At 37.7% G+C, this 13,290-nt stretch overlaps 2 protein-coding genes across 5 annotated transcripts; one reads left to right on the top strand and one right to left on the bottom strand.

Moving 5' to 3' along the window:
* The first annotated feature begins 3,864 nt into the window (after positions 1–3,864).
* On the top strand, positions 3,865–9,420 carry LOC135584626 (transcription factor BHLH062-like). Of its 4 annotated transcripts, none has more exons than XM_065162079.1 (6): positions 4,334–4,351; positions 4,762–4,834; positions 5,078–5,323; positions 6,834–6,952; positions 7,820–7,947; positions 8,774–9,420. In XM_065162079.1, exons 3-6 carry the CDS (start codon positions 5,280–5,282, stop codon positions 9,206–9,208), a joined length of 726 nt encoding a protein of 241 aa, XP_065018151.1. In that variant the 5' UTR covers positions 4,334–4,351; positions 4,762–4,834; positions 5,078–5,279; the 3' UTR covers positions 9,209–9,420. The 4 variants fall into 4 exon arrangements, with proteins under 4 accessions (XP_065018150.1, XP_065018148.1, XP_065018151.1 ...); XM_065162080.1 differs by having other exon boundaries at positions 4,336–4,351; positions 5,078–6,253; XM_065162078.1 differs by lacking the exons at positions 4,334–4,351; positions 5,078–5,323 and adding an exon at positions 3,865–3,875.
* Positions 9,421–10,148: 728 nt separating this feature from the next.
* LOC135644343 (pentatricopeptide repeat-containing protein At1g26900, mitochondrial-like) lies at positions 10,149–12,157 on the bottom strand. Its single transcript, XM_065161826.1, has one exon. The coding sequence runs from the start codon at positions 12,048–12,050 to the stop codon at positions 10,290–10,292; it is 1,761 nt and encodes a 586-aa protein (XP_065017898.1). The 5' UTR covers positions 12,051–12,157; the 3' UTR covers positions 10,149–10,289.
* Between the last annotated feature and the right edge of the window lie 1,133 nt (positions 12,158–13,290).

Raw genomic sequence — 13,290 nt, 5'->3', positions numbered from 1 at the left:
ATATTTAGAATGATTCAGAAAGAGAGGTAATTTTCCTACAACAGAAATTAGGCTTAGAGTTATCAGTTATGCTTCTAATTGTTCAAACCACCTAGCAAACTCATTCCTATTAATTTTCTCAGGTTTATAGGAGATGAAATTATCTAAGGCCATTATAAGACTTAGGATTAAGCTTAAGAAAATAAAGCAAATACATAATATATGTAAAATAAATTTTAAAAATTCTTATGGGTACAAATCTTGAATTAATAGAGTAGAAAAGTTAGTTGATTAGATTTTTTGTTTCACCCTTTAAAACATTTGTTATGATGTTCCTTTAGGGCAAACAAATTTCACAAATAATTTTGGTAATAATATAACACAATATAAATACAAATATAATTGTATCATAATTAAATGTAAATATAATTGTATCACAATTAATGAATACTATTTATTGAATTATAATTTTTAAATAAATAGAATTGATGTGTACAAAATAAGGGAATACTATTAAAGTTATTTTCTCTTTAATATAAATCCAAAAATATAAACTAAAGGTATAGCTCAAATTATCAATTTTTACAGCTAAATAAATGATAAAATAATCATGCAACCATTATAAAAATAATGATATCACCTTTTTTTAAAACAGGTTAGTAAAATGTTGAAATAACCATTAAACAACTACAACAGTAATAAGAATAAAAATTATAAAATATTTATTTCACAATACTGACTCGATAATTAAATTAAATTAAATTAAATTATTTAACAAATAATCAAATACTTACAGAAGCATTAACATGAATAAATATGCCTTTGTTTCCCGAGTCAACACCCTATTTAGTTTTAATCAGAGGGGGAATATGCTTAAATTATTGGAGCAATAATTCTAAATAACCTCCAATTAAATTAAAAATAGGTTAAATGTATAAAAATTGAAACAGAAAGTTTAGAAGAGGAACCCAAGAACAAACAAACACTATTCTAAATATATTTTTTCCAATCTCATGCAAATATCATCAAGGAATTATCCAAGATGATATAACTAGAATGATTCTTCTATTAGCACGATCGTTAAAAATCTGAAAATGTTCTAATGAAGGAAAAATAAAAGAAACAAGAAAACTAAATAAATAATAGAAAAAATTCTTCTCTTCAACAATACACTCTCGCACATAGGGCACACCCACGTGGCACATGAGTGGTGCTTGTGCAGGGACGATTACTGTAGCTAAGTAAGATACATGGGTCATAATTATCCGTGTTATAAAATCTCAATAAAAGAGAAATAAAATGAGTGAAAATAGGAAAAAATCTCTCTTCAGCAGTGTAATAATACTCTCTCGCACATGTGGATATTCGTGCAATGCCTGAGTGGTTGGTATCTATGCAGTGATGGTTACTGTAGCTGAGGTACATGGGTCATAATCATCCGACGTGTTATAAAATAAATTAAAATATGTATTATTCTCATCAAAACCAAGTGTATGTAAATAAGTTTAGGCTAACTTTGATTCTTAATCTTTTTAACAAAGCTTCTGAATAGAGACTAAAATAGTTAAATAAGAAGTCCTCACTTATCAACGTGAGACTAAAGTCCCTGAATAGTAGTAGTGAAGGAGAATTTAAGTTTTTTTTTTTCTTCAAATTCCAATAAGTCTAACCACACTCAATGTAACTAGTTAGAAACAACGAACAGTACTTGTTGTATTTCTTCCGAATCTACCATTCAGATGAACAATATTCCTCTCGATGAGGCCACGCTCGTGTTGTAACAAAAACTAAAATTGGTACGGGATATGCTGTGATTATAAATCTATCAATAATGAACTAATCGACAGTATTATAAAAAGTCAATAATCATCTAATAATCATCTAATGATAAATGATCAACAGACTAAAAGGACAGAGAAATTTTAGAAAATTGATCTGCAAGCAGCAAGAGTTACTGGTGCAAGATGAATACTTTATTTTTCATTTTAAATATTTTTTTCCATTAAAGTTGGACCAGCTACAGGTTTATGGTGCTTGCAATGTAGCAGTTATCTTTGAATCCCTTGGTGATGCTTATGAAATTGTTGCCATGAATGCTTTTGCAACATATGTTGCAGGAGAAGTAAATGTTCTGCATTGGGAACCTCCTAGCAAACAGACCTAGTTTTGAGGCCTGACATGTGTAATGCCAATTTATGAGAATAATTAAATAATGAACTGTAGGATGAATAGTAGTAGTGCTACTCCTCTATACTGAATTCCTTTTGACTTAAAATGACTACTTAAAGATTCTCCTGGTATCACGATTTCTTCACTGGGTCTATACCGTGGATGATTGTAGCAGGAAATTGTGTTGTTTTTTGCTTTATTTTTCTGTCAGTCCATCTCTTGCATTAGTTTGTCAAGTGATTGAGATGAAATGTAAGAACATTAAGGTGGAATTTGTGTACAATTATAAAAGGAAGTTATATTGGGTGCACAGATTGATTTTGTTTTTTGAATAATAGGAAAGGATAACCTGTGAGAGATGCACTTAAGATTTTGCTTAGTTTGAGCATCTCATTCTTGTAATTTACATCTTACTCCACCGAATAATTACAATTCTACTACTTATGCTTGCCGAGACAATAGAGATGTATTAATCTTTTTGTTATTTTCATGAATTCATGGAACATTTTAACAACTTCTCGTCCTACTTCTCATCTCCTGTGTGTGTGTACATACCATTTTGCATTTTCGGAGGTGCAACGAAGCACAAAAAGATGGAGAAGCAAAAGCTTATGAAGAGTGGAAGATTTGAGTGATTTCCACCAACCAGCCAAAACACTTGCGGTATTCCATTTTTCCTATTTTTCTTTCTTTGATGGAACTTATTTCTTTAGTAAACTACAATAGCTTCCCTGACACAATTAAGGTTCATCTTCAGCCCTCATTGTACCAATAGTTATTCGATCATATCTTAAGAAAAATATTTATATTTAAGTTGATAATACCAGATTCATCTACTGTTGTTATTCATCAATATGCGGGAACTTAGTTAGGGTTTTATAATTTTTTTGTTTCGTTGAACTTGTAATCAAGGAAGATACATTATTTTCTTAAACGTGGACAAATTTTCTCCTTAATTATGTATGTGATCAGTGTTGACCATTTAAAATAACAATATCATCCCATAATGCATCCTGCACACCGTATACTAATCTGTATAATATTTTTGTTTTTATAATAACAAAGCATGGATGACTGCGATAGCAACTTAGGTAGGTAGGTTAGCACAATAAGTTCCTAAATTGTGTGATATAACACCCACTTTTTTAGTTAATTAATCCCGGTTACCTTTATGATGTGTGACTAATTCGCATGATCTAAAGGAGTTAATATAAACTATTCAAACGCATGATAAATTAATGGGTCACCAAACAACTCTTGGGGCTATATATGCATGCTCACTCAATGTATCAGCAGTTAGCCTCAAGTAAAATATCTTGATGCTTATCATCAAGAAATTGTTGATGGTTGACTTTATCTTACTTCATGTTCCATCAGGTGAAGAAAAAGGATACCGTCTTGGCTTCCTTTTTTTTTTTCATGATAAAATTCTCTATTTCATATTAAAAATAAACTAAATTCTTATATCTGTAAATATTTGGTCATTTTGATTGTGAAGAAGCAAGCTTATCAAATAATATTCTTACGTGATATTAGAACATGATAAATCAAATATTTTATGGTCATATTATTATGCTAAAGAATAATAATAATAATAAATAAATAAATAATTTTTTAAAGATGGTTGATGCAGAAAGGGCACAACATCGTGTCCTCAACTGAGGAAGGCTCGACCGGGTGTCGAGCGATTACGATGGAGTCCCACCAAACCAGCGGCGACGACCGAGGTTTCTACGGTCGACACCATCCTCTGCCCCTTTGTGTCTTTCGTTACCTCGCGGTGAGCCCTCAAGTGGGTCCAAGAGATTTCCCAATAACAAGGCAGGTAAGTACGAGGGGAAATCAATCAACGTACCAGAAGCATCTCTCCCTTCCTGCTTCTACACGCTTCTTCTACGCCTGCCGCCTTGCTTACGGACTAATGAACCGAGGTGGGCCTACAAAGCAGAATGGGACGCCTAGTCCTTTCATGCGTGCGATTTACGCGTGAGAAATGGACGTGGCTGCCTAGGAGGGTGTTCGCCACACGCGAGTGCGTGGATTCCTCTCTCCACCTGTTCTCCATTTCCTTGGTCTTCCCCTCCTCCTCCCCCAACTCCCAACTCCGTCTCTCTCGATTACACCCACATCAAACCAATCCAAACCCTAATCGAAGCGCGACGACTATCCAATCCCTACTCCTCCTCTTCTCTCGACGACCGAGGTGATCACCGCATCTTCTTTGTGCCGATCTCTCCTTCCAATCATTCGCGTTTTTTATCTGTGTTCTTTTGTTTTGTTTCGATTTACTTGATTGGAGATGCTAGTTCTGCTGCTTAACCCTGCGATCGTAGTTGAGTTTTGGGATGGTTGAGTCGGATTGATGCGATTCTCTTGCTTGACCTTTCTTACTGCTGGATCTGGAAACCTGAAAGGGTTGGAACTCTGCTTGTGAGGTCTGCTGTGATCTAATCGGTAGCTTCTAACGGTTTGATGTTTTAAAGGGATGGTTTTTGATTCGACCTGTTGATTTTGATGAAGCAATTTGATGGATTGCAAAATTCTTTGGGGTTCATTTCCTCCCTTCTCATTCTTTCTGGCAGTACTGTCTAATTAAAGGTAATGGTTTATTAGGTTAAGGGAGAATGGTGTCGGAGGATCCCGCTACCACTGCTAATGAGTCAATCGTTGCAGCTGAATCACCAGGGTTTGTTACTGACTCAATGCCACCGTTATATGGCTATGTTATTTGTTTTTTGGTACTTAGAATTGCATGCGGTGACCGGATCCGTAACTTTATTGTTCCGTGTTTGTTTGACTATACATGCATATATGTGATAAAATACATGTTCTGTTATATTCTATCAGAAGCTGGTGAATCGTACAGTGTAAAATCTAAGCTATATGCGTTCCTTGAATTAACAGAGTTTACTATGCATATGGTATGCAGAACCTGCAACGGCTTTGCCTGGTTTTTGGAGAATAATGGTTGATACTTTCTCAGTAATTTCAACCATAAAGCAAGGCGGATAATCTTGTTAAGATCCCTCATTGGGAATTCCTACGTCTGGATGCCACGAAACTTCTGGACATGGCCAAGTTAGGAATGACAGATTCTATCATGTTTTCTTTCAAATGCAGATGATAGAACTATGCCTTTCTCAAATTTGATGAAAGGATGCCCAAAAAATTCAAGGTTCTCATCTTTGTATGTTGAATGTCATGAAGCTTAAGTGCTATGGAGTTAGGCTGCAGGTGGTTAAGCTCGATAATGATATTTGGTTTGGCATATCCATACTTATATTTTCTATTTATAAAATCCCTGGAATATGAAGCCAACTAGAGACAAAGCCTTGCAACTTGTTTAACGCTTCCATTTCTCATACAAGTTAGGTTGTGTATGTGAAAGTTATCTTGACTGACATGTGGTGTCTGGTTTTAATTGACATTGTCCGATTTGGTTTGTTCTGAAAGGAGTAATTTCTCTTACTAAAATACCAATGTCTCTTATGTGTGCAAAAGTTAACTCAGTGACATGTGGTTTCTGGTTTGAGTGACATTGTCCAACTTGGTCGGTTCTGAAAGAAGTAATTGCTTGCCAGAATACCAATGCCTCCGAACCCATTTGCAATTTTCTTGATCTAATTAGCTATCCTCTTTTCTTCTTTCCTTATCTACTTCTTTTTGTTTTAACTTTTCTTTGCACATCTTGGATTCTATTTCGATTTCTCCCTTTCCCTTCTCGAGCCTAGCCTCTTTTTTCCCTTCCACATCCTCTTTCCTTTATTGTTGTTTTCTTGTAAATAGCCTTGGTCCTATGCTGTCCTAGAATTGAGGCCCAAACTTTGCTTATAACTTGATGTCCCTGTGTTTTGCCCTTGTTCTGTGATTATTTGTTGTTTATCATCTCTGCTGCACTTTGTGGTTCCTATGTTTCACAATGATATTTTTCTTCCTAGCTGGAGGTTGACAGGAATTATTCGCTGTCCCAAGCACCATAGTGTGGCACCACTATCCTATTCTTTTCATTGCCCACCTTCCTCTAATCATATATCCAGCTTGGGAAATTGGATTCAAATCATGACTCATCAGGTTGAGTTCTTGGATAATTGGCATGGCAGTTAAGGTGGTTTTCTATTCCTAACCTGATGCCTCATTGCATGTTACATAGATGCAGTATCAGTTCTTCAACAATACTATAACTAGGTACCAAAACTTTGTGAATGTATGCATTGTAATGTAATGCACAGTTAAAATAATTCTTGTTTCTCTTTTCCTGTTGCAGTATAATTGTTTATCACCAGAACATAGACTGGAGATTCCGTTGATGGTTGGCTGCTTCATCTGTTGATTTTGTCTTTTTAGCTTTTTGGCCTGTGTTCCTTTTTAGAGTGACCAAGATCAATCAGTTATAATTTGCTTTGACATATTGAAGCTTAGACTTGTGGATCCTTATTTTCTTCACTGAATTTGTTGAATTTTTCTTGGACAACTGTGCCTAGAAAATCTGTTAAATGAAGTATAAACTTTTATTTTTTTGTTTTTCTGTAAATAATAGAGGTAAATCACGATATTGATAATCTAACTTATTTAAGAAGTTGCGTATGCATCTGGCTCTTATGAATCTTGTCAAATACTTCTTTTACTGTTATTTTTTTTCCGTATTATCTTTCATTTCTATATCTCTGAGAAGTTTACTGTTGCAGGTCTCTCACTGATAGAAAGAACCAGAGTAGAGTTCCAAAGAAAATGCACAAAGCTGAAAGAGAGAAACTTAAACGTGACCAGTTGAATGAACTCTTTCTTGAGCTTGGTCATGTGCTTGGTAAATGTCGCCCCTTTCTGTTACAGTTATTTGGGCTAAATTATTAAGTTGCATAGGTGGTGTAACTGGAACAAAATTGACTGTCCAAAGGGAACAAGGTTGGATGTCTGCTTCGGACCAGATAGCTTCGTCGGAGTCCTTTTATTGAATGCTTATTTCAATGTATGTAGATTGGATGTTCCTATTAGTGAATCTAGACGTTTTATAGTTTTATGGAAACTCCTCACATTTCTACAGTATGCTTAGTCAAGAGTTCATCACCAAGCTTTAGAGGATGTCACTAAATGCCAGCCAGTTATAAATACCATGAAGTTGTAAATGGAGCATTCTTGATCTTGAGATTGCATTCATAATAGAATAGGCATCTTCATTTTCTGAAACAAAAGCGGTGGATCTGACTGTAATTATATTTGTTTGGGGCCGGTTCTGCATCTGATGTGTAGAAATTATTTTCAGTCTGAAGCAACTGTTTGACCTTCTGCTTATGGGAAATGATCTGTATGACTTTACAAGACTATATTAACTTTTTAAATTTCCTCTAAATTTGAAAGAAGCATGAATCAGGGGAAATTTGCTAGTGAGTGTTCTTTAGAAACCTTATTTAAAGCGAGCAGTATACATTTTCAGTATTAAATTTCCAGTGTAGAAGTCCACTCCATATACTGGCATTGTAATTTGGTTATTGGTTCTGTGCTATGTGACTGTAGATGTAGTACAAGCTGTTATTTTTCGCAAGAGATCTTTTTGTATGATTGCCAACTATAATACTAATTAACTAAGAAGCATACAGCTGTCTGTGCAGCTGTGACTATGTTTTGTATGTTATCTTGAATAAAGAGCTTCATCCCATTTTAATGTCATATACAGAACCAGATCGACAAAACAATTGTAAGGCTTCCATATTGGGGGATACTACCCGTGTACTTCGAGATCTTTTCGCTCAAGTAGAAACTCTCAGAAAGGAAAATGCTGCTCTGCTAACCGAATCTCGTTATGTAAGATGCCCAAACCTAACTGCACGCTTTCAGATCCTAGCAATAAAGTATATTTTTTTTGGTCGGTAATTGGTTAATGATATTGACAATATATGTTCAATAGTTTCCATGTATAAATTAACTCAATCATAAAAGAAAGACATTTTATAGTCATTTTCATAAATAGATGCGAAAAAATAAAATTATACTATTTTTTAGAATATATTAAATAAAAAAGAAAGATATTGTATAATCTTTTGTGTATGACATATCTCTAGCAATTTTTTGTTTTGACTGAAGTCATGTCTCAGTCTCTTGCATGCCAGGTGTTGTACTAGCCAGCTTGTTTGAAATTTTCTAGCATGCTGCAGAAATTCTGAAGTTCACTACAACCTAATTTTCCATAGCAGTAGTTTCTGCCAATTTTAAATAACAAATTCTGCATGTTCTACACTTAAGAAAAGTTATACATTGTAAAGTTGATAAAGTAATCTGAACGTATGTCACAACTGTGCAGTTTGTACGAAGACAAGTTAATTGCTTTCATTCAGTTTAAATTTACTTTCCTCTTTATCCATATATATAATTATGGATATGAACAGTGACACATGTTGCAGTTGCTCTTGGAGCTGTCATAAACGATCTTGGTTGCCACCTGTAGTATATGATTTTTTAAACATCATTTTTCTGCAGTTCCTTTTCTAGTTGCTTTCATGTTTTGGTAATTGGGAATTGGGACTGTGGCTCTGATTAGGAGAGTGACAATCCTATCCTTGGTTAGTAGTGTTCCAATATAACCTTCTATTGGTTTAGTGTACTAAACTCCTATATGTGGTGAATGTATTAGGTTACCGTGGAGAGGAATGAGCTGAAAGATGAGAACAATGCTCTGCAAGCTGAAATATCCCAGCTTCAAACTGAGCTACAGGGGAGATCGTTGTCCGTTACCATGTGGAATAACAACACTAACTCAAGCTCTTTCACTCAACCACAGCCAACAGCCACTGTGCTTCCGATGCAGCAACAACCAATCATTATTGGATCTGTGCAAGCAAACCCCGTCCGGGAGCTTCAGCTCTTCCCAGTGGAAAGAATAACCACACCACCATCAACACCACCTGCACCACCTTCTCAGGTAACAAGACCACATGCCAGATATCCGGCTCCATTGGACTTGTGGCCAGGTCAGTTGCTTTCTACTCTTCCACGGACCTCACAAGAAGAAATATGTGGCAGCAGTAGCATAAGCACTGGCAGCAAGGAGGGATCTGATAAAGTATGAGCCAGTACGTAAGATTGAGACATGTACATCAGGGATTTGACAAAATTTTCCCACTTATCAATGGCTAAATGAAGAATGTCATTTAAGCATTACAAGAATTCTTGCTGATGATGTTGCCAAGGGAAAAAGCTTGAGTTGGTGGGAAAGCAGTAGTTAGTTTTGAGAAACATATACATATTTTGTTGTGAATCAATGAATTCAGGTTTCTTCAATTTCTGATTCTTTAGTTTTCATTTCCCTAACCCAAATTTTCTCTCCTTGTTCCATCAAGGAATTAATGATTTTGGTATATGATGTTGATCCCTGAGAACCTGGTCCATTACCGACCAGATTTTCAAATGCTTGTCTCTCTAAACTAATATTGCATTTATCTATTTTTCCTTATAGTGTGCCAATTATTCTAAGCTGCTGTCCTATCCTTATCCGAATTTTTTTTCTCGTATGATGCACCTTTTACTTGCAACAGTTGTGATTAAATGGAAGGACAATAATTAGGGTTAGAGGAAATATTGTTTGTTTGATTACATAAAGACATTTACGGTCCAAGTTTAAAAGCTAATCTATGATATCTATCAATGGCTACAATTGAATGTTGGCAGTGAAGTATTTGTATCAATGATTTCAGAAGGTGATTCCTGAGCAATGTGATACTTCTCTGCTGATTGTACTTGTTTGTGAATTTTAAAGGGGGAAAAAAAATGCGAAAAACATCCTCTCGAGGATCCAAACACTTGGGCTAGAAATCATTGTGTTAAATTTGTTTCATGTTACTTTAGAAGCAGTTTGAGTTCCTCAAATTCCATCATCAGATGCTTTCTTTTGAGCATTCTGCGCATTTTAGTGATGGGATAAAGCACTGATAGGAATCATGCAAGATACAGATACGAAACACTCGGATAAACATAACGAGTGCCAAAAGCATCAACATTGTGCAACCTAATTTCTCAGATAAACACAGATGTGATATTATTTACCCTTTAGCAAATCAAAGAATCTAATAAATACATACACATACAATTCTTCTGCTTCTTGTCCACATCATCTCCTCTACCTGTGTCCCGTTAAAACAACCCACAGCAACTCAATCGCCCATAATTGTTGTGGGAAGAAGGTCTGGCACATCCATTTCAATCAAGCTGCGGCCAGCTTCCTTCTTCTCCATTGCATTATCCGCTCCTGCGGATCCTAGTTGCTCGATATCTGCCCATCTATCTGCAGCAGCGTAGGTACTCGACAGAAGGATGACGTCGCTCGGGTGTTCATCGCCCAAGGACACCAGAGTTCTCTGCGCTACTTCTCCAAGCTCCACATTCCCATGGACCCTGCAGGCCGCAAGCAAAGCGCGCCATGCCACAGCATCCCCTTCAAAGGGCATGCTCCTTATGAGCTCATGTGCTTCCTCCAGTATCCCCGCCCTACCGAAAATATCGATCAGACATCCATAGTGTTCGATCTTCGGCGAGAGCCCGTATCTGTTAACCATTCTCTCGAAGCATTCCTTCGCTGCAGCTACCAGTCCGCCATGGCTACAAGCACTGAGGACTGACAAGAAGGTAACTTCGTTTGGCCTCGTTCCCTCATCTTCCATCCGATGAAAGAGCCGGAGAGCAGCCTCTGCCCTGCCGTGGACTCCAAGGCCCGTGATCATGGCTGTCCACGCCTGGACGTCTCTGTCGATCATTCCATCGAACACCTTGATGGCCTCATCGAGGCACCCACTCTTGGAATACATATCGACCAAAGCCGTCCCCAGAACAGCATCCAACTCTAAACCCTCCTCCTTTATGTGTTCCTGGATGTGCCGGCCGACGACAACCGCACCCGAGGAAGCACAGGCTGAGAGCAACCCCACGAATGTTGCTGAATTCGGCTTGACTCCCTCATCCTTCATCCTCGCGAGTAAAGCGAAAGCTTCTTTGATGGCTCCAGATTTCACGTACCCATCCACCATGCAATTGTACAAGACCAGGTCTTTTCCCTTCGTGGCATCAAATACCATCGCTGCTGAATCCATGCATTTCGTTTTCGCATACATAGCTGCGACTGCAGTTGCCACGTTCAAGTCAGAATAGTAGCCGGATTTAATGCAGTAGCAGTGCAGTGCTTCACTTCCATGGTGAGACAAATCTACCGAGGCCGACAATGTGATAACCATCACAGCGGCATTAATCTGGGAGAAGCGAGCACGCATCTCGCAGAACAATTCCACCACCTTTTGGGGCTCGGATATCTGAAGGTACCCACTCATCAGCGCGCTCCAAGAGACGGCGTCGTTCTCCTGGGGCATTTCATCGAACATCCGTCGGCCGTCGTCGGCCGCCCTCCCGCATCGGCAGTACAGATGGATCAGAGTGTTCCGGACGTTGACATAAAGCTGGAACCCGAGCTTAAGCACGAGGCAATGAAGCTGTTGCCCGGCTCGGAGGGCGAGGCCACGAGCACAGACCTTGAGGGTGGGGACGAAGGCGAACTGATCCAAGGCGACGCCGCTCGAGGAGCGCAGCGAGCTGAAGACGGAGAAGGCATCCGCCACGGCGGGGGTGCGGGCGAGGGAGAGGCTCCGGAGGAGGGCGGTATAGTGGAAGAGGCAGGGGGCGGGGACGCGGTCGAAGATGGAGCGGGCGTAGGGGGCGTCGGCGACGGCGGCGGCCGCGGCGATGAGCTTGCCGACGGGGAAGGGGAGGAGATCGAGGCCAACCTTGATCGCTAGGGCGTGGGCTTGGCGGAGCTGCGGGGGTTGGAGGCGCGACGACCGGAGGAGGCGGGACAGCAGCGCCGGCCACCGTCGAGTCGAGTTGGTTTGCATGGCCAGCGACAGGTCCGTAGCACTTGCCGAAGTCATGCACTCATTCTTAGAAACAGGGTTGCCCTGCCGTACGATACGTATCCCACAATCGCTTTGGTGTTCTCGTTCTACTCCGTCAACATCAATCAGCTCTATGAACTTCTTCGCACTTTAACCGCCAATAAGCATTTGCCACGTGTGCTGTGACAACCTCGCGCATTATTCAAACGATGAGCGTAATATGATAATATAACATTCATTATTCAAACGTTATATGATAATATATTTAATATATCATTTTTTTGGGATAATTTGAATAGTAAGAATTCAAGACAGGATTTGGATTTGAATTTGAATTTAGATTCAGAAACTTAACTTGGTGTAGCTATTCTTAGGCTTTCATTTCAAATCCTTTATATCTATCTTTGGATTTTTATTAGCACAAGCGGTGTACCTGTTGATACTGATATCAGTCATGAAGGTTTTAAACATATCCACATGAGAGATACAACACGTTAGCCCTCTTTTGTCTTTTTCCTAACTCGAAGAACTTAGCCTTGATGCAAACACATCAGGAACGTGGAAGAATGATGATTGATTGATTGATGTAAAGGATAAATCCGTAAATATATAGACACAAAAATATCATTTGTGAGCTAACAATAAAAACATTACATGAAAGGGCAAAACTACTTACAATGGTATCCAAAAATTATTTCTCTTTAGAGGACATTACATGAAGGGGCAAAGCTTCTTAAAATGGTATTGAAAAATTGTTTCCACAGAGGAAATAGATTTTTGACGCATTAATTTAGTTTTACATGAAAAATGAGAGGAAATCGTATTGGGCTTATAGGATTGAATAAATTTTGAACCAATCTCCAAATATAAAATCAATCTGATTAATATAATAATCTACACTGATATCTAACTTCTTTATAATAGAATATTCTTCAATCTTTATTACTTATAAATCTTCAATGATAATGATCTTCATTTCAACAATACATATATCTTTTTGAATTTTTAATTATTGACTCAGTAAAATCTTCTTTTATATAAGATGGTAAAATCACTTTTTATGCTTCTGATGAAAATAAAATCATCTGCTCTAAAAAAATTAATATTATCTATGTCACAATCTAAATCTTGCTTGATCTTTCTTTCAGTCTCTCGTATACCGTATCTTGGTGCCTTTATTCTAATCCATCTCTCCTTTCAAATTGGACACGTAAAGATTACATGAGCTCCTTATTTATAAAGGGATAAACTCAAGATTTTAACTTTAATTATAAGA

Source organism: Musa acuminata, chromosome BXJ3-8 (genome assembly GCF_036884655.1).
Source record: "Musa acuminata AAA Group cultivar baxijiao chromosome BXJ3-8, Cavendish_Baxijiao_AAA, whole genome shotgun sequence".
Taxonomy (NCBI): Eukaryota; Viridiplantae; Streptophyta; class Magnoliopsida; order Zingiberales; family Musaceae; genus Musa; species Musa acuminata.
The sequence above is the reverse complement of the archived record's forward strand: the minus strand, read 5'-3'. Positions and strand labels throughout refer to the sequence as shown.